Genomic DNA, 20,180 nt, shown 5'->3' on the forward strand with positions numbered 1-20,180 from the left:
TTTGTGCGTGTGAGTTTTTGTGGTGACAGGGTTATGTTAAGTTATTTACCTAAGGGTGATCAGGTCTGCTGGAGAGGAAAATAAAAGCCATTTTCAGGATGCTGTTAATCTGTTTCCTGCTCCCCAGGTTACCTAATCTAACAGTAGAATTTAATCCTTTGAGTTGGATTAACTGGATGTTGAATTTGTTGCAATCTGTGGTTTTTATATTCACTTAATTGTAAAATCTACAATTATACACTAGATATTGTTTAAAATCCAAAAAAAGATATTTACAGTTTTGTCAGTATACAGGAACAAGGTGTATACAGGGTTGTATCAAAATCTTTATTTTGTTGTCATTTTAAGAAGGTTTTTTTTTTTATGTTAAAATGTTAGCAATAGGCGATTAAAAATGGCTCAGAGGTTACACAACCCTATTAATTTAACACACGGATTTACTGCTCATTAAAATGTTCCTGATACAAAGTTATGCTTTTAAACCGTGCCTTTTATTCTCAAACTTCCCCTTTTAATCCTAAACCCATTACAGCAGCTGTCTAATCTGAAAGCGGAGGCAGAAAAGAGTTAGTGGTGAGCCGTGCTAATCCGGGCTGAATGGCTCTCGGAAGGCCGGTCTTCCTGCTCAGAGAGCATGCAAAAGTGATAGATTTCTTTGTGATAAAAAGGTCTAAGGCATATAATCTCCCGCACAATCTCATATAATAAGAGTGCAACCGTCCTGTGATGGTTGTAAAGCGCACTCTGGATGAGTCTGACAACTATACAGGACAAACAAGAGATCAGTGCCAGATATGTGTTATGCAAGCATCCATTCACATGCATTTGCATTTGTATCTAGTCTGTATGTCCATTTCCTGCTGTGTTTCACTCTCTTATATGCACTCTGCATTTCTAGATTCTGACGTCCATGGCTGTGTCTTGCTCAATACATCTCGTAGAGTAAGTCCCTTTTTTTTCCAAAAGTAAATGTATACAGATAAATTCAAATGTGTCATGCTGTTTCTTTTTTTAGTTTTATCTCTTATACCTTTATGAGTGTGTGTGTGTGTGTGTGTGTTACCAGTATGTAAAGCTGATGAACTTTGAGGAGGAGGTGAGGGCTCACAGGGATCTGGATGGCTTTTTGGAGAGGGCGAGTATTCTGCTGCACGAAGACGAGGCGTCGCTGGACGACGTGCTGAAGACGATGCTTCGGCACGTCTCGCAAGACCCGCACACGGCTGAGCCGGGCTGCAACTTCGAGGAGATCATGAGCTCACTCTTTACCGACGCAGGCTCACAGGAAGTAAATGGTATGGGAGTGGGGGAGGGTAAAAAAACAAGTGCATTTGTGCATTTGGAATAAAGCTTTTTTGTTGTAGCTCACCAGGGCATTAGCATTAGATGCTAAAGTGATTGACACACCAGGGACACTAAGCACAGCCGTCTTGACAGCTATCACTCACTCTTCCTACTTTGTGACCAGCAGCAATTCATTTTGTACTTTTCAATGAGCCTAGTTAGCATTTGAAAGCAGACTAGCCCAAAAGAGGAGAAAAATTAAACATGGAAATAGACATGGGGTATGTGCAGGATCAGGTTGACAGCAATAAAGTCAACTATCCTTTTCCCCACAAATCTCAATCTGGAATGTGTAGGCAGGGGTCAGAGGTCAGGCCTGAGCTGATCGTGACAGAGCAGTCAGATAATAGCTCACTTGTGTCCACGCATTTACACATCACCACTCACTGTAACTGTCACAGCCTCCCAAAGGACACAAGGCGACTTGTCAGGACATGAGCTCCAGTTAGACCTTTCCTACATTTACTCCACTTTTGAGAGACGAGCTCTGTGATTATACTAGAGCAAAGCAAGTCACTCAAAACCAAAAGGAACTAGTCTGCTAAAGGATATTATTTTACCTGGTGCAATTGCTCAGTTTGTTTATTCTTACGTTGCTGTATTTCAGACTCTCGATCTGCACACGCTTATAGGAGAAGGCAAATTAATCTGCGTATCTTTAGACCTTAATTAGCTTTTCATGCACCAGACAGAATTTGTATCAACCAACCCTGTGCTTAATGACTTTACCACTGTGCCATGTTTTTTCTATTCCAGTTTATCTTGAACATTAGGTTATAAGACCTTTTAAATGAGTGTAGGAAAGACTGATAGTGTGCCACCTATTACATTTTTGTATAATGTGATATTTTTTGCAGAGCGAAAGTAGCAGTTGGCATTGTTGATTTGTAGGCAATAACTATTTTTAAATTGTTGTCTTGACAGGTCAAGGAGAAGGAAACAAGTGCATTTTGCTATTGCTTACATTGTTCTTTGTCTTTTCTTATTCGAGGAACTGTGAGGAGGAGACAGTTAGAGTGACAGTGCTTTCTCCTTTGTTTACTACATGAACTTTGTATTTGCAGAAATTTGTACCATCAAAAGACAGACGTTTCTGGCAACTGTGTGTGTGTGTGTGTGTGTGTGTGTGTGTGTGTGTGTGTGTGGTGGTTTTTATCTTAATAATAGGGATATGTATCATTTTGTGTTTTTTGTATGTTTACACAAACTACATATTTATCTAAATGAGCAAAAAGCATGTAAAAGCCTGTAGACTGTAACATACATGAAGGCATAGCATTATTAAACTACAGTACTTAACCCCCCCCCCCCCCCCCCCCCCCTTCACTACACAATACATGTAATGTAAATGTTCTTACAGGTCTTAGCTGTAATGTTCATAGCTTTGGCCTGCGTCCTTTCTGTCAGCTGTTTGTTTACTTTTCATCTCTTTGAATTGATACAGTTGCAAATGCACATTTCCTAACCATTGAAAAAAGTGTAAACTGAAGGCTGTACAAAGTGACATTAATCTTTAACAGCGCTATCAAACTAGATAGCAGGCACAAACAACAACTGCGATACATCATCCACCGTCTTGTTTGCATTTAGTCAATTGAGTCACATGACTGACTCACATGACTAAAAAAATGTGTCTTTTTTTTAAACAATCAGTGTTTTCTCAATCCAAACTACAGCGTGAAAGCAGTGTACACTTATTTATCCATTAGAGAGAGTGTTTGAGAAAAGCTTTTTTCCGCTGTACAAAAGCTGCATCTCAGTGTGGATAGAAGTCCAAAATGTAGAGAAAAAGATGGTTCGCAAATGTATCCGGATTAATGTGGATGTAGTCTAATGGAGTGTGTGTATGTGTGTGTGTGTGTATGTGTGTGTGTGTGTGCTTTTTTTCAGACTGTGCCCATTTATTCCTACTTTCCTACACTTTCTCATTGGGGGAATGTTCATTTATTTGCCTAATCGCTTCTAAACGTCTCTAAAACTAGAGTAGAATTCATCAAGTAGTGTGTAATATGTAAATTGAGCTACTCCAGTCCCTCATGCTGTGTGTATACTGTATAGTCATCTTCCTCTGATCATTGTGGTTGTAACAGTTTCTAAGATTTTATTTAGCACTTCACTCTCGCTGGCTGATTCCTTTTTTTTCTTTTCTTATGAGGCTTTTCTATTAAAGCAAAACAAATCATTATTAAACAAATCATTGATAAATAAATATGATGGTGTTAAACCATAGATGATAATTGGTTGTTTAACCTGTTTCAGAACCACATGGATGATCCATTTCTCCTTTCCCTTGTTGCTAGGATACAAAGCTCACATGTGAGAAAGAGTCTTATTAATGAGATAGGCCTGAGAGCATGCAAATTAGCTGAAGTGTGATTGGATTGTGGAACGTGAACATCATAAATATGATAATGTTTGAGATTCTGTGGTGAAGCGATGAATGGAAGCTAATTGTGTGGCTTTTACTGCATGTTATGTGTTTATGCGTGCAAAATGTTTCCACTGCACTCATGTGTTCACACACTCACATACACGTATACGCACACAAACACACACACACATGCACACAAAACTCGCAGTCTTATCAGGCAGCAGTAGATGAAATTATAGTGAGATGAGAATGAAGTTACATTTGTGAGCTCTATCACATCTCATTCAACCAAGACACAAGTGCAATGACGAGTTATGAAGGAAAATCAAATCGAGGTTGGGGTGACACAGACCTCAGCATCTGCTTGACAGTCCAGTTTATTACAGAGAAAGTGTGTGTATTATATATATAAATATGGATCTGCGAGGGATGAGTTTCACACAATCACATTTTTCTGTGTTTAACCTTAAAACTTTTCTCTCCTGTGTGATCTTTGAACTCTGAGTGTGTCTGTGTCTCCAATTCTCTCATGCAGACAGGTCTCCCAATTTCCTTTTTTATGATAAGGGTAAGGGCATGCGAACAGATGTGACCTGTCTCCATCATCACTTTGACACATACCTCACTCCATCTGCTTCTTACGCTCTATGTCTATCTTTCTGTTAGATTTGATTGACAGAAGGATTTGATCAGTACAACATGCTAATTAGTTAATGCTGATTTATTTGGAATGTATAGTATTTACAAATCTATTTTTTGAAGACAGAGAAAGAATACACACATTTATTTACAGATTATAATAAAAGCTGCTGTACATTGTGTGTGTGTCTTTGTGTGTGTGTGTGTGTGTGTGTGTGTGTGTGTGTGGCGTTTGTATCTGGGATGGGACCAAAAGTGCCCATAATGTTAATGTGTATCTATACAAAGTCTATGCAAAGAACACTGCGTTTAAATTTTTTTTAAAGAAGCTGCAGCTTTTTTTCGTCTGTTAAGGTACAAGTTATATTTAGGTGTAGTACTGCATTAATTAGCTGCATTATTAGGAAAGTCCTCACAAGCATAGTAAGACAAATGTGTGTGTTTGTGTGTGTATGAGCTTGCATGTAATTCATTTATTCAGATGAGATCTATAGTTACTATCTTTGAGGTCATGATGAAAGAGGAGTGATCTGAAGCATGCCCTTTTATACCAGTGTGTGATGGTTGGCATGTATGTCAGTGACAAGATACATGTGTCTGTATGTGTGTTATATCTATATCTGTACCTATGTGTGTCAGTTACCATGTTTGTGATCAGAGTGCTTTCAGTAGGTTAATTTGTAAATTATATCAAGAACTTACGTTGTTCCTTACACCAATGCCATCCTTACCTGCAATCATCCTTTGTGCTTTTTCCCTCGCACCCGTTCTACCTTTCTTACTTTCCCCTGCGCTTATTTTTTGGATTTTTTTCCCCTTTCTCGATGGTACCCGAGTGTGTTGTCATGGTGATACCCATCAGTCTTGGATGTGAGTGTGTGATGTCTTATTGATGAGACAGTGTGACTATGTGCCAGAGAAATCCATCGCGCTCACTACACAGCTAACACACACATGCACGCACAGACCCACATACCCACACACACACACACACACACACACACACACACACACGCACACAGTTCCTGCCGGCCCTTCTGAACAGCTCACACCTGTCACCTCTGCCAAAGGACACGCACACACACACACACACACACACACTTGCACACGTGCTTCCATCGCCCTCTTGCTTAGTATGCTAGACAGTACATACCTTCATAAGAGAGGATAGAGTGCACACACACACACACACACACACACACACACACACACACACACACACACACACACACACTCATGCAGATTGATTAATTTGAATTAAACATTTGCTGCTGTCTTCGGAAAGGTCTTCATTGTCACTCACTTCTGCTGCAGTGTTGTGCACTGGCCTCTAATGTCTTGCTGCTCTCAATCTGCTTCTTCTTTCATTTAGTGGTGTGTGTGTTGACCTTTTCATCCAGTTTAAAGTGATAAAATATATAAAGTGATAAAAATGTATTGCATGTCATCTCTATTTCAATACGTTTTTTATTTTTTATTTCATTACTTTTTTGCTGGGGGCAGAAGGTCCAAAACCAAATTACATGTGAATTAAACATGCATCCGTCCTTTTCTCAAAACCTTTACCCAATCTGACCACGCTTATGTTCCTAAGCTTCTGCCCTAGGCACCTGTACCAGTTCAGACCCCTCTCCTTGTTTAACCCCAACCTTTCCCCACCGTACAGTGCACCTGCTGTCTGAAACCCTGCAGTGTGTAACAGCTACCGCCACAGGAATCCAGTACCAGCAATCTTGGCTCTGCATCCTGTGAGTCCACTAAGTACTTCTCAACAATTTCATAATGAATATTCAGATTTTTGTAATGTTGTTAATACTGATAATACTGTTATTGCTGATTAACGCCAGCACCTAACCTCTGCAGCTGATGCAGATCAGAGCTGTGTCTACAAAAATCTGAAATGTCTTGGGTGTTGTCAGTGAAGTTAATAACTAAAATGACAAGTTAAAAAGATGTATTTGATCTACTTCTGTAAAATATCTATCGCTACATATATATGGTAGTAAAAACTAAAAGCAAAAACTTATAATGAAACAATAGAATAATGAAAAAAATGTTGGTTTATAATTTTATAATTATCATTGTTCAAATAAAAAGCCATTAGTCACATTCCTTTGACATAATATTAAAATATTTATTACTATTTAGTAATATTAAAACATTAATGAATAATGTATAAAGTATAAGTAATGTTATATTAAGTAACATTAAGTATAGTATAATAATATTTCAAAGCTGCTAGGTAAATAGAGTATATATTAATTCAAGTTCCTCTTCCAGATCAATCTTACTGTATTTTAGGACATTTGACTTATAATGTTTTTTATGCACTATATTATACACTATATAGACAAAAGTTTTGGGACACCTGACTTTTTTTTGTCATATGTGCCTCTTTTCCCAAACTGTTACCATAAGGTTGTAGCCACAAAATAGTATTAGATATAGGATGAAGATCTGGTTTACATGGGTTGGATTTTGAGTTGCCTGCTATAGAGCTCTGACCTCAACCCTACTGAACACCTTTGGGACGAATTGGAATGATGACTGCACCCCAGTCATCATCTCACCTACATCAATACCTGACTTTACTAACGCTCTTGTGGCTGAATGAGCCCAAATCTTCACAAGCACACTTTTAAATAGAATGGAACATCTTCCCAGAAGAGTGGACTGGAGGGTGGTCAGGTGTCCATAAACGTTTGTCCATATATTGTACTGTATAATGAAATGCTATTGTATGTGCAGACACAAAGAATAAGCATATTCTATATCTAACATAACACTGTATGACTTTTAACAGCTGCAATGTGAAGAACTTACAAAGGCGGCATGTGTGTATTTCTCGGTTGGACCGGCCTCAGAACTGGGGGGAGAACTGTGCTGAGGTCCGCTACGTCATCCTTATACTTGCACCTCTTAAGATGGTAATCCACACACACACCCGCACACACTCACACCCGCACACACCCACACGCACAAGCACACACACACTGTATATACTGACAACCCTGACCTTCTACCGTTCTATCCACTAAAGCATTTTGGGACCCATGCTGATCTCAGGGACTATATTTGAACCATAAATCTGGGAGTTTGTGTTTAGACTGTACTCTAATCACCTTAGCCTCTCTCTACTATTATGTGCTACTCTGCACAGCAGATGCCACTCTTTTTCTCTACCACACACATACAGAGGCACATTTGTGTGTTCAATTACTCATTTCACTAAAAGCAGGATTGCTTGCCTCTACAGGTTTATCTCTCTGCACATTGTGTGTATTAAACTGAAGCAAAACAAACATTATGTAACTTAAAAAAAAAAAAAAAAAGTTCTTATCCTGAGATGTAATCCAGAAGAATTAGATTGCACATTTCTGCTGTTCATATGCTTACAGGTACTGAAAGGATTAGTCACTTTAGTAACAAAATTTAAATCACAGGAATTATTAAAACACTGTCAAATAATTGCATTGGTATAATCGACGTTAAACCAATAATTATAAATAAGCATATACACATAAGCATATCAGATTTAACATCAGTCATGCCATTAAAACATGTGTCCGATATATTACATACTGTTTTCTTATCATTCTCTTCTCTCCTCTCCTTATTTCTCCTCTCTACTCACCTCATTTCATCTCCTCTGCTCTCTTTCTCCGATTGTCTCTTCTGTACTTTTCTTGTTCTCCTCTTCTCTCGTCTCCTCATCTTTCCTCTCCTTGTAATCTCCTCTCATTTCCTCTCCTCTCCTCTCTTCTCCTCTCCTCTCCTCTCCTCTCCTCTCCTCTCCTCTCCTCTCCTCTCCTCTCCTCTCCTCTCCTCTACTCTCCTATCCTCTCCTATCCTCTCCTATCCTCTCCTTTCCTCTCATCTTTTTACCTCACCTCTCCTCACCTCTCCTCTCGTCTCTTCACCTCACTCTCCTCTATTCTTGTCTCCTCACCTCTTTTTACCTCACCTCTCCTCACCTCTCCTCTCCTCTCGTCTCTTCACCTCACTCTCCTCTATTCTTGTCTCCTCACCTCTTTTTACCTTTCCTCTGATCTCCTCTTCTCTTGCCTCCTTTTCTCACCTCTCCTCACATTTTCTCATATCTTCTCTCATCTCCTCTTCTTTCCCCTACTCACCTTACCTCACCTCACCTCTCCTCTTGTCTCCTCACCTCTCTTTACCTTTACTTTATCTCCTTTTCTCCTCCCCCCTACTCTTGTCTCCTCACCTCTTTTTACCTCTCCTCTCCCCTTCTCCCCTCAGAAAAGCACTAAGACAGCAATGGAGCTAGGCCGGACGTTTGCAAGCATGTTCTCAGACATCTCATTCAGGCAAAAGCTGCTGGAGAGTAAGACTCCAGAGGAGTTTAAAGAGGCACTGGTCATTCAGAGGTTCCACCTGACTGCTGCCAAGTGCAAAACTACCACTGTAGAGGAGGAAGAGACTGACCCACACAGCCACAAACCACTAAAGGTATGTTTAGATAATGGCAGCAATATGTGTACGTATCTGTAGTTTGGACCTGTTTGGATTTAAACATCTGTGTCAGGTATTTTCTTTTATTCTTAATGCATGCATCCTTGTATCAATGTTTGCTTTGGTTTTCATCCACATTTCTTAATACTTGCATTGAGCTTTTCCTCTCTCACTTTCACTGGTGCTGACGGGTGACTGGCTTGTTTATTGTCTACTGCAGAGCATGTATCCGCTTATGAGAATTTACCTTGCTTGCTGCCCATTTTGAATACACACACACACACACACACACACACACACACACACACACACACACACACACACACACACACACACACACACACACACACACACACATATATGCATACACACATATTCCCACACACACACCCACAAAGGCATACACCTCCATGCAGACCACCATGGCTGAGGTTTTCCCGCTCGTAAAGGCGCTCTCCATAAGGAAGTGAAAATAGGGCCAAATAGTTTTGTTTTTGTTTTATTTATTTATTTATTTATTTATTTATTTATTTATTTATTTATTTATTTATTTATTTATTCACTCTATCACACATCTGAAGAATGGCAACCAGGTGGAGGATCATTGTTTTGTGTGTGTGCGCTCTTGTGTGTATTAGTTAATGTGTGTGTATGTGTGTATACCAAAGGCTATTCATCACAGAGAACAGCCACAAGACAGATCATTCTCTTGCTCTCTCTCTCTCTCTCTCTCTCTCTCTCTCTCTCTCTCTCTCTCTCTCTCTCTCTCTCTCTCTCTCTCTCTCTCTCTCTCTTTCTCTCAAAAAAACATATGCAGCGCTACATATACACACATACCAGACATGCAGTGCTATAATAAATGACTTAATTATGAATGGAATGGAAAAACCTGGCTTTATTTAAGAATTGCCTTAGATATTCTGTTTGTGTGTGTGTGTGTGTGTGTGTGTGTGTGTGTGTGTGTGTGTGTGTGTGTGTGTGTGTGTGTGTGTGTGTGTTTAATTCCACCACGAAACACATTCCTCTGCAAAAAATATTAGATACAGGTCACAAATAAAATATTTGACTTATAATTTAATGTTTTTCAATAATTCTATCACATTTTTATTTGTCCTGTGTTAATTACAAAACACATGTATATCGCTGCTATTGAAAATCTTTTTTAGAATACTAGTGAATTTTTGATGCTTCCTTTCAGATATGGATTTTGTAAATGTGACAACATTTTTCTTCTTGGGATGCTTTAAAAACTTTTTATTTCGATGCAGCATTGATCAACGTCTATTACGATGTTGGCCATCATTGCATTGTAGTGATTCTGCTAATGCTGTTCTGTTGCTTTAACCTTGTAGTGACATTGTAGAGGGGTATTTCTAATGCCGGGCTGTCTCTCTCTCCAGTCTGCAGTCTCTGCTCACCTTGTATCTCTCTCTCTGCTGTGCAGGGGGCTCTGTGTGAGTGAGATTCAACTGTGCTTCTGTATGCCACTGTGCCAAAGTGTAGATGAGCGTTTATGTGTGTTTGTTTAGGCATATGAATGGTGTGGCTGTGTATGCGTATTTGTGTACACGTGAATGTACAAGTGATCGAGTGTGTGGTTGGGTGTGTGGGATTTATTTTTTTTTGTCAGTATTTGAGTGTATATGCGTGTTTGCTCATTTGCTTGCTTTAACTCAGTATTTTTCCTATCTGCAATGTGAACTGTTTTGTTAGCATGGATGCAGCTTGTCTGTAGATTTTGCTTGTGATTCTGTAAGAGTCTTGTGTGTGTTAATTTATATGCTTGCGTGGGGCTTTGTTCTGTGCTTCTCCCTTTAGCGTATTTCTGTGTGTTTTGGGGTTTAACTCAGAGTCTGTGTGTTTAATTGTGCTCTCTCTCTCTCCCCGTCTCTACCCTCTGTAGTGTAGAGATTTTTTCAGAGTGGGCAGAGGCATCTATGAGGATCTGTGTCGCCGCTTGCCCTTCTATATATCGGATTTTACTGATGGTAAAATACTAACGTTCAGACACATGCACACGATCTATTGAAATCCATATATGTATGTATAAGAAGATGTATTTATGTTTATGGGTTGTTTTTCAGGCATAGTGGGCAACAATAAAGCACTATTGAAGTATATGACGACATCCATTTTCCTCTACATCGCCGTTCTGCTTCCTGCCATTGCATTTGGCTCACTCAATGATGAAAGCACAAGAGGAGAAATAGGTGAAGACTAAAATGAAAATCACATTAAATTGTACATTCATTACATGTGGAGCATAATTTCAAATGTTTAATTTGAATTACAATACAATAATTAAATCAGTACAGTGTGAGCTGTGTTATTTAACCTTCTTTTAACACCTTCTGACTAGTGTAATTCTGGAATAAAATTATAAAAAAGTTTCAAACCTTGTTCTTATGGTTAATAGCTCAATTTTAGATATTGTCAAATTATGTAATTTTTTTATTAAAAATGTGTCAAATATTTTAGATTTTTTACAGTGAATATATATATATATATATTAAGTCTACACACTTATAAAATTGCAGATTTTTACAAATATTAAGACAAAATAATCTCAGACTTGATACAACTTTTATGTGATCTTTCAATAAACAAAAATCCAGAGGAAAAAAAAGAAATATTTAATAATTGGGAACATTTTAAATAAAAACATCCTGTTTGCATAAGTATGCACACCCTTTCATAATGGGGGCTCTAACTGTCCTTAGAGTTATTATTCAAAATTGGCCTGTAGTTAAATGCCATCAATTCAAGTGATTCTGATTAAAACTCATGTGATAAAAGTCATGTGTTGCTGTAGGATTTGCTTGACTGTTTGTGGTTATGAAGAGTCATGGGCTATAAAGAGACTGTGAGACTTAATTGTTAAAAGCTACCAATCAGGAGAGGGATATTAAATATATATGTAACTGCATATAAAAGAATGAGAAATTATGAGAGGCAGAGGAGAAAAATTATCAGGGAGGCTACCAAGTGGTCAACAGCAATACTGAAATAAGTTTAGGAATTTCTGGCAGGAACTGGCCACCCCTTGCTTGTGTCTACCACCTCCTGCATTCTGTACAAGTCTGAGCTGTGTGGTAGGGTTGCAAGACGGAAACCATTTCTTAAACTGAAGAATATGCTTCTGAATTATGCCAAATGATTAATTCTGTCACTCCAAATCATGTGAGAAAATGTGTTATGGTCTGACAAGACAATGGTTGCACATTTTGGCCATAATTCTGAAAGGTATGTTTGGCACAAAGCCAATACAGAGCATCATTGAAGGAACCTCATACCGACAGTGAAGCATGGTGGGGGTAGCATTATGCTTCGGGGCTGCTTCTCTTCAGCTTATAAAGATGGGAAAAATAAATAGCTCTAGTTACCAAGCTATTTAGCACAAAACCTTCTTTACTCTGTCAAAAAGCTGCAAATGAAGAGCAGTTTCACATTTAAACATGACAATGACCCAAAGCACACATTAAAATCAACAAAGACATGGCTTCAGAAAATGATAATCAAAATCCTGGAATGGCCAGCCAGAGCCCAGACCTTAATCAGACCTATCAAAAACCTATAGAATGACCTAAAAATAGCAAACATGAACTTTTTTGAAAAGAAGATTGGAATGAAAGTCTAGTCATGTGAAGTTAAGAGAGACTTATTCACAAAGACTTAATGCAATAACACAAGCAAAAGGTTAGGGTTAGGGTTAGGGTTAGGGTCCACAAAGTATTAGTTGAGAGGGAGGGTTTTCAGAGTTGTACAATGAAGTTGTGCTAGTTTTTTTGTATTTAAATATTCCCAATAATTAAAACAAGGCTGACATTTATGTTGTCATTTGTCTTTATATTTTTAAAGATTTGCAATTTCTTCAGGGTTCTTCAGACTTTTAGCAACCTGTATGTGCATATCTTTGCAATTTGAGTATTTTTATGGTCATAATTGATATTGTATGTTTTTTTATTTAGTTTTTCTTTTGTTGATTACAGTGTGTTTATCTGTGTGTATTAGATGTTCAAAAGACTATCATTGGGCAAAGTATAGGTGGAATCATCTATTCACTGTTTGCTGGTTCTCCTCTGGTTATTCCCCTAACTACTGCACCTATCTCCATCTTCATCAGTGGTATGGCTATTCGTCTTACACACACACACACACACACACACACACACACACACACACACACACACACACACACACACACACACACACACACACACTTTTTTCAGCACTATGAATATTTTCACACAAACGAACACATTTTATTTTTTTCAGTGGTATGAATATTCTTCACACACCCACACACACCCACACATTGCTATCTTTATCAGCAGTAGGGTTATTGCTACCTGATGTACATCCACACCCCATATGCACAATGCTTCGGTCCTACAAACACTCACACGCTTAGTCTCATTTTGGTGAGAGTTGTTTACTTCATCCTCTGACTGAGTAATGAGTCTGTGTGTAGAATTAGAGCTTTGCTAACCACAGCATGTTGTAGAAAGGATTTCTCACTCTTAGACCAGGAGGTCTATCAAACATTGTTGCAGTTTGTTTGGCCAAGATTTGTGGTTTGTCTCTCCCAATCAGAGAGTCTTGCTTGTGGGTTTATGTTGATGAATTTAATTGGAAATACTTGAGAGAATGATCTGCCTGTTCATGGAAGAATTCTTGACAGTGTTTTCTACTCTTGGAAATGAAAGGGGAGATTGTTATGACTCAATTTCAAATGTTCCAAAAAAATAAACAAACATCAGAAACAGATCAAAAAGAAACAAAGATGGAGTATTAAAGCCTTAAACAGGTTAAGCGATTTTTTTTATTTTTTCGTGGGGTGGGGGTGGGGAGTTTATAAATATATTTATAATTTTATACAATTGTAATTTCTAAGTACAATGCACATTATGTACTGTATGTAAACAGGTCTACACTTTTTGTACTTTTAGTCCTTAATACACATGTAATTTACCAAAAAGAGATTAGCTCATAAATGATCACAATCCAAATTAATGATTTGATTGGTAATCTACTTATTTTTGGTACTCTGTTGCATATCCAATTAATTATTGCCTGAAATGTGACACATTGTCCTCACCCCTGGCAATTTCTTTTATCGCACATTTTCCTCTTTCTGTAGAGGTTTAGCTAACATGAACCTTCCCTACCTTCCTGTTCCTTGTTTGGGTTAGCAGCGGTTTGCATTTTGTGGTAAAGGCCAAGCATTTTGTGGTAGTCTTTATTTATATTCTGAAGGTCTGGTTGACCTGTTCATTAGTTAAAAGAAGAACTTTAAAGCAGTTTTAAAGCCTCAGTCCCCTGCTGTGGTTTTCCTGGTTGTTTATTGAGAACAGTGGATTTCTTTATTTCTAATAATTTTGGTTTGTGATGGACTGCTTCAATAGCAATGTGCTTTAGTGGTCCACAAAAGGCTAAGCAATAACCAAAAACCATTCAAAATAATTGTCCTACATATTATTTTTATTTACCATCATCATCGCCCATGGTAGTGCTTTGTATATGAATAGATGTATATGTATACCTTAACCCACAGTATATGTTCCTAAATAACAACTCATGCACATTGTAGACTGTAAACCTCTTCACATACTGAAGAACTTTAAAAAATCTAACTAATTAATTGCAGTTGAACATCAGAATAATGTAATAAGGTGTTTAATGTGTGTTGTGTGTATACAGTAATCAGAGATATCTGTGATGATTATGAACTGGAGTTCAATGCCTTCTATGCCTGCATTGGTCTATGGAACAGCCTGTTCCTCATCATTGGAGGGGTCTTCAACCTCAGTCTACTCGTTAAGCTCTTCAAGAGGTGAAGCTCACATACTGCACACACCCACCCATATGCTCACTCACTTGTACGCCAATAGATAACTGATGCATGTCTTCTTATTTATTACTGCAGGTCCATAGAGGAGGTGATTGCTTTGTTCATTTCAGTTGCTTTCGTAGCAGATGCTGTCAAAGGCACTGTCAAGAGTGAGTATCTCTGCCAGTCTCAAATACAAAATGTATTTAAAGACATTTTTTATGTACCAGCATTTTGATGTGCTTAGAATTAAAAAAAAAAAAATTCCTAGCTAATTAATATTTGAAAATGCTTTACAGTCTTCCATAAATATTACCATCCACCTACATTGGCCAATGGCAGCATGGAAGAGCTGCATCGAATAAGTGGAGGGTTGAATGTAGGGGAGGTGAACGTGACAGGGGCAGGGTTACTGTCACTCCCAGAATCCTTTATTCTCTGCACACGGGCACGGCCGCTGCTTTGCCTCCTTCTTATGCTTGGAACATTGTGGGTTGGTTACACACTCTACCAGTTTAAAAGAAGGTAAGGATCAAACATGCGCATACGTTTGCCCCTGAAACAGATATGTTTTGACACAATCCTTGTCTGCAGTCCCTTCCTGCATGCAAAAATGAGGGAGATTCTTTCAGACTGTGCTCTGCCCATCTCTGTGCTCATTTTCTCCTACGTTGGCTCCAACATCTTCAGCGACATTGGCTGTGAGTGAGGTTTCTCTCTTCACACACACACAGATATTATTATTTATTTGTTCTTGGGTAAGTGTTATTTTCTGTTTTTATTATTTGGTTGTTTAAACCACAATAGTATAGAAAACCGCTCGCCTTAACTTTTGCTTTTGTGACCAGGACATATTTTGGTATGCCAGTTTGAAATCAAAAACAAAAAACATAGCCACATCATTTTACCTCCAATCACTGCAAAACAATCAATAGATGGTATGATGAACAACTGGCTTCAATGTATTGTTCCTATAAGAACAATCTTTTATTTTTAAGTCAGGGGTGAAATAAATCAGTATTTCACAAAAGTAAGTACACCCCTCAGAATTCAGCAAGCATTTTAGTACATCTTCTCAGGGGACAATACAATAGAAATTAAACTTGGATATATTTTAGAATTGTCAATGTGCAGTTTGTATAGCAGTACGGATTTCCTTACCTCTAAAGTAACTCACCAGTACAGTATTGTCAGAATAACTGGCAACAAAAGTTTTGTGTGAACATTTTGTGTGAGCACCAATGTTGTTGTTGTGATCCTCTTGCACTCTATAAGTCATTATGGACCGACATCACGGAGCTGCTGGATGTTAGACAAATGGCGCTTTTCCACCTTCCACTTGATTTGTTCAATAGGATTCAGGTCTGGAGACATACTTGGTCACTCCATCACCTTCAGATACCTCAGCAAGGCAGTTGTCATCTCAGTGGTGTGTTTGGGGCTGTTATTATGTTGGAAAAACTGCTGTTCAGCCAAGTTTCTGAAGGGAGGGCATCATGTTCTGCGTCAAAATGTTACCGATCTTATAGCGTGAGCCATCATTATGGAGAGCAACAATTCCAATTCTCAAATTCTTTGCCATGAGGTGCCATGTTGAACATCCAGTGGTCAGTATGAGAATATTGTATGCAAATCACCAAATCTTAACTGCACTAATACAAGATACACAAATTTGTTTGCTGCATTGACTACTCTAAAATATATCTAAGTTTTATTTCTATAGTATTATCCCTTGGGAAGATTATACTAAAATGGGTGCTAAAATGTGAGGGGTGTACTCACATGAGAAACTGTATATTTTGTACAATTTTACTTGATCAGATTGCAGGATGGTACAGAGGTGAAAAGTTAGCCATGAAGTTTGTGATCTACAAAATTGGTAGGAACCAGCTGGCCATTAAAACTACTGTTATTTCTGCTTGGTGGACCCCTCTAAAGTAGAAAATGACCTCTCTAAGGTAGCAAACAATTAGCAAAAATGCAACTGCTATCAGGTATCCAGACATTCAAACATTCAACTCCCTGGTGGAACTGAGAAACTAATATTACCTTAGCCACAGAGACCTCGATGACTTCGTTCGAGAATTCTCCTTATTCTAAACAAGTCTATTGCCAAACTTTTGACGTTTTGGTTTAGGCGGGTATATTGCTGGACGACACTGTTTAAGCATCACCAAGCTTTTTGGCTCAGTCAAGATGGGCTCTACTTCAGCACAATGTGGCCAGTCTATTCAAGACCACCTGAATAATACAGCCAAATCAAAGCCGGAAAATGGTGCCATCCCAGATGTGTTACCTATGAGGTTTTGACAAGTTGATATCTTTGTCTGTGGGACAGAGGGGAAACCAAGGCACACAATTAAATGTGGGACTGGCTACAGCAGACTAAGATTGCTGTGGGAAGGAATGTCAAGTGGGAACCAATGGTTGACCTCTGGAAATTGCTGATACTGCGCATTAAATTGGGTATTAATAAATAACTCCAAGTTCAACATAAAGATTCAGCATCCATTGAGTACCGTCAAGTCTGAGAAAAAAGTCCGTGCCGGAATGAATTTCCCAGGAAACTCACTATGAAGAAGAAAGCAGCTCGGAGCAGCTTTGTTGCAGCACTTCAGGGCTTTCTGGGTAAATACATAGCCTAAAAGAAAGCTGGTTGAGACTCTGGTGCAGAACTGCAGCACGGTGGGCTGCAGGAGCAGGATCAAGTCAATATCCTTGGTGCTCATCTTGATAAATTGAAAGAGAACATGGAGTTTAAAAACTTTCTTTCGGCTTCTCCATTAGGGGTCGCCACAGCAGATCATCCGCATGTTTGATTTGGCACGTTTTTATGCTGGATGCCCTTCCTAACGCAACCCTCCCCATTTATCCGGGCTTGGGGCCGGCACTAAGAGTGGCTGGGGTTGGTTACAAGAAAACATGGAGTATACTCTGAGGAATAAGGTGGGAATTTAAAACTGTATATGCTGGAATTGAACACTGCTACTAAGAACACAGGCTGCTTAGTGAAAATAATTTACAATATAATTTTTTTTTGTGGGCAATTTTTGTAATTACTCTGTTTTAAATCTTCTGTGGTATAGCTTTTGGTATAAATGCATGTTAAATTTGATTCATAGGTTATTTATTTGTTGGACTGTGAACAAACATTTTCACATTTTTCTAATGAAAATATGTACATTTACGGTTGCAGTAAATTTACTAATGGCTGTTGGTGTGGGCCATTTTCATACTTATGCCAACGCCCTGGTTACAGACACTTAGAGGGGATTGAGGCCATTTTCTATACTATTGCAACATAAGCATTTAGAAAATGACACATACTTCCCAAGAACAAAAATTGTTACATAGCGTTACCTTATAATTGAATACATCAATGCAGTGCATTAAATCATCACTTTCTCTTTCTAGGTTTCTCGAACAGTTTTGTAAAGTTTTCATGTGCTATATATGTGTGTGTGTGTGTGTGTGTGTGTGTGTGTGTGTGTGTGTGTGTGTGTGTGTGTGTGTGTGTGTGTGTTTTAGTGCCCGTGTTTGACTATCATGAGGGTTCATTGTTCCGAGTGGCTGCTGTGGAGAAGCTATCAGGAGTCAGTGTGGTATGTGCCATGGGGCTAGGCTTCCTTCTTGCTCTTCTCATCTTTATTGACCAGAACATCGTGGTGTCCCTGACCAATGCTCCAGAAAACAGGTACACTGTCCATAAAAACACTTCAGCACAAGCAACAACAACAAAAAAAAAGCAATTTTGTCAGTCTAATAGGAAATGCACTTTCACATTATGATGTGATGATTTTGTTTTTTTTTTACAGTATTTTGTTATGAAACGTTGAAATGTGCCGGTGTGTTTGTGTGCGCTTGTATTCATGAGTGTATGTGTTTCAGAGGTCGCTGAAGGGCATAGCATGCTCGGTGATGCCTTAGCAAATAACAAAGCACTGATGTTTTAACAAAATGTTTCTGCGTTTTTAACTGCATATCCTGTTTGCCTGTCTGTTTATAATTACATGTTCGGACAGTGTTGGTTGTTAAAGGGTAGCATCTTATGACTGGCAACTGACTGTCATTATATCTATGATTTTTGTTTGTGTCAATCTGTGTGTGCTGTCTGTCGGCGTTTGTTTGCTATAGGTTACTGAAAGGCACAGCCTATCACTGGGACCTGACATTGTCTGGCCTGATTAATATTTTGATGTCGTTGCTCGGTCTGCCTTGGATGCACGCTGCTTTTCCTCACTCCACGTTGCACGTGCGCCAGTTGGCCATTGTGGAGGAGCGGGTAGAAGGAGGACACCTTTATGAGACGTGAGCACCGGTTTTTTTTACACACAGTATCCACTTTCTGCTCAAATTTTTGTTTAAAATCACAAGCCTGATTATTTTTTTGTGTCTGTGTATGTGTGTGTGTGTGTGTGTGTGTGTGTGTGTGTCTGTGTGTGTATAGTATTGTAAGTGTGAAGGAGACCAGGGTAACATCACTACTGGCAAATATTCTGATTGGTGTGAGTTTGTTCCTGCTGCCTGTTCCACTGCAGTGGATTCCCAAACCAGTTCTCTACGGCCTCTTTCTCTACATTGCCCTCACATCTATTGATGGAAACCAGATGTGTGACCGCATGGCACTGCTACTCAAAGAACAGGTATGCACTGTGTGTGTGTGTGTGTGTGTGTGTGTGTGTGTGTGTGTGTGTGTGTGTGTGTGTCTTAAAAATAGCCAACATGGCATAAAATAACATACTATAATAAATTTTTTTAATCACATCTATAGTAAGATTCAGGGTCAAATAATTTTGGATACATTAGGATGCTTTATTTAGTTTAGTTAGTAAAATTCAAATCGACACATTGAAATCAGTACTGACAATAAAAAACTGTAACTGTATAATTAATAATCATTTTTGCAGTTCTTTATAAATGATGAACATCTTTTACTGTATATCTAACATTGGTCCATTATGCTAATTTCATAATTTCACCACACTTCATAAACCACACACACACACATATACCAAACACACCACTTTCATCAAAAACACCTTTCACACATTCACTTTGGCAAGAGAACAGTAAGACGTTAAATTATTGCAAGCCAGGTTTAAAAGCTGGTTGATTAATCCGGGGGCCGTGTGGGAGGCTCACATATGATCAGAAGTCATTACATTAGAAGGGATGTTGTGACACCATTCGCGGTGGCAGTGGACTCAGCACTAAGCAGCTGTATTTTTTTATTTATTATCTGATTAACCCATATTTAGGTGGAGTTTAAAGCCAAGACTAACGTTTAACATATACATGATAAAAACCCATAAGCCAGAAAAGACAAAAAAATTAATCTAATCTTTTCGACCTTTGCCGGCAAGTCCCCCAAACCCAAATACTTAAAACAGCACAGTGAAGTCACAACAAGAAATAAAAACTATTAACAAAATAAATGTTGTAAGCAAGTCAGAATGCAGAAGCTATTGCCCATCTATGCCAAAGATTAAATGGGAATATAGCTCAAGTAGAAAAAACTCGAAA

The 20,180-nt window shown here is 38.6% G+C and overlaps 1 protein-coding gene across 10 annotated transcripts in view; it reads left to right on the forward strand.

The window, feature by feature from the left end:
* slc4a11 (solute carrier family 4 member 11) overlaps positions 1 to 20,180 on the forward strand; it is a 66,030-nt gene that overhangs the window by 40,687 nt on the left and 5,163 nt on the right. For 4 of the 10 annotated variants that reach the window (XM_083540227.1, XM_083540226.1, XM_083540225.1 and 1 more), the window contains 15 exons: positions 899 to 942; positions 1,067 to 1,295; positions 6,021 to 6,102; positions 7,158 to 7,281; positions 8,615 to 8,824; positions 10,731 to 10,815; positions 10,912 to 11,037; positions 12,839 to 12,952; positions 14,528 to 14,660; positions 14,754 to 14,827; positions 14,957 to 15,182; positions 15,252 to 15,358; positions 18,186 to 18,351; positions 18,792 to 18,965; positions 19,105 to 19,300. In XM_083540227.1, coding sequence (XP_083396353.1) covers positions 899 to 942; positions 1,067 to 1,295; positions 6,021 to 6,102; positions 7,158 to 7,281; positions 8,615 to 8,824; positions 10,731 to 10,815; positions 10,912 to 11,037; positions 12,839 to 12,952; positions 14,528 to 14,660; positions 14,754 to 14,827; positions 14,957 to 15,182; positions 15,252 to 15,358; positions 18,186 to 18,351; positions 18,792 to 18,965; positions 19,105 to 19,300 — 2,090 coding nt within the window. Of the gene's footprint in view, positions 1 to 898; positions 943 to 1,066; positions 1,296 to 4,250; positions 4,284 to 6,020; positions 6,103 to 7,157; positions 7,282 to 8,614; positions 8,825 to 10,227; positions 10,282 to 10,730; positions 10,816 to 10,911; positions 11,038 to 12,838; positions 12,953 to 14,527; positions 14,661 to 14,753; positions 14,828 to 14,956; positions 15,183 to 15,251; positions 15,359 to 18,185; positions 18,352 to 18,791; positions 18,966 to 19,104; positions 19,301 to 20,180 lie in introns of all 10 variants that reach the window. The other 6 variants (XM_083540218.1, XM_083540220.1, XM_083540222.1 and 3 more) reach the window with 3 other exon arrangements.

This window comes from Silurus aristotelis, assembly GCF_946808225.1.
Source record: "Silurus aristotelis genome assembly, chromosome: 4".
NCBI classification, from domain to species: domain Eukaryota; kingdom Metazoa; phylum Chordata; class Actinopteri; order Siluriformes; family Siluridae; genus Silurus; species Silurus aristotelis.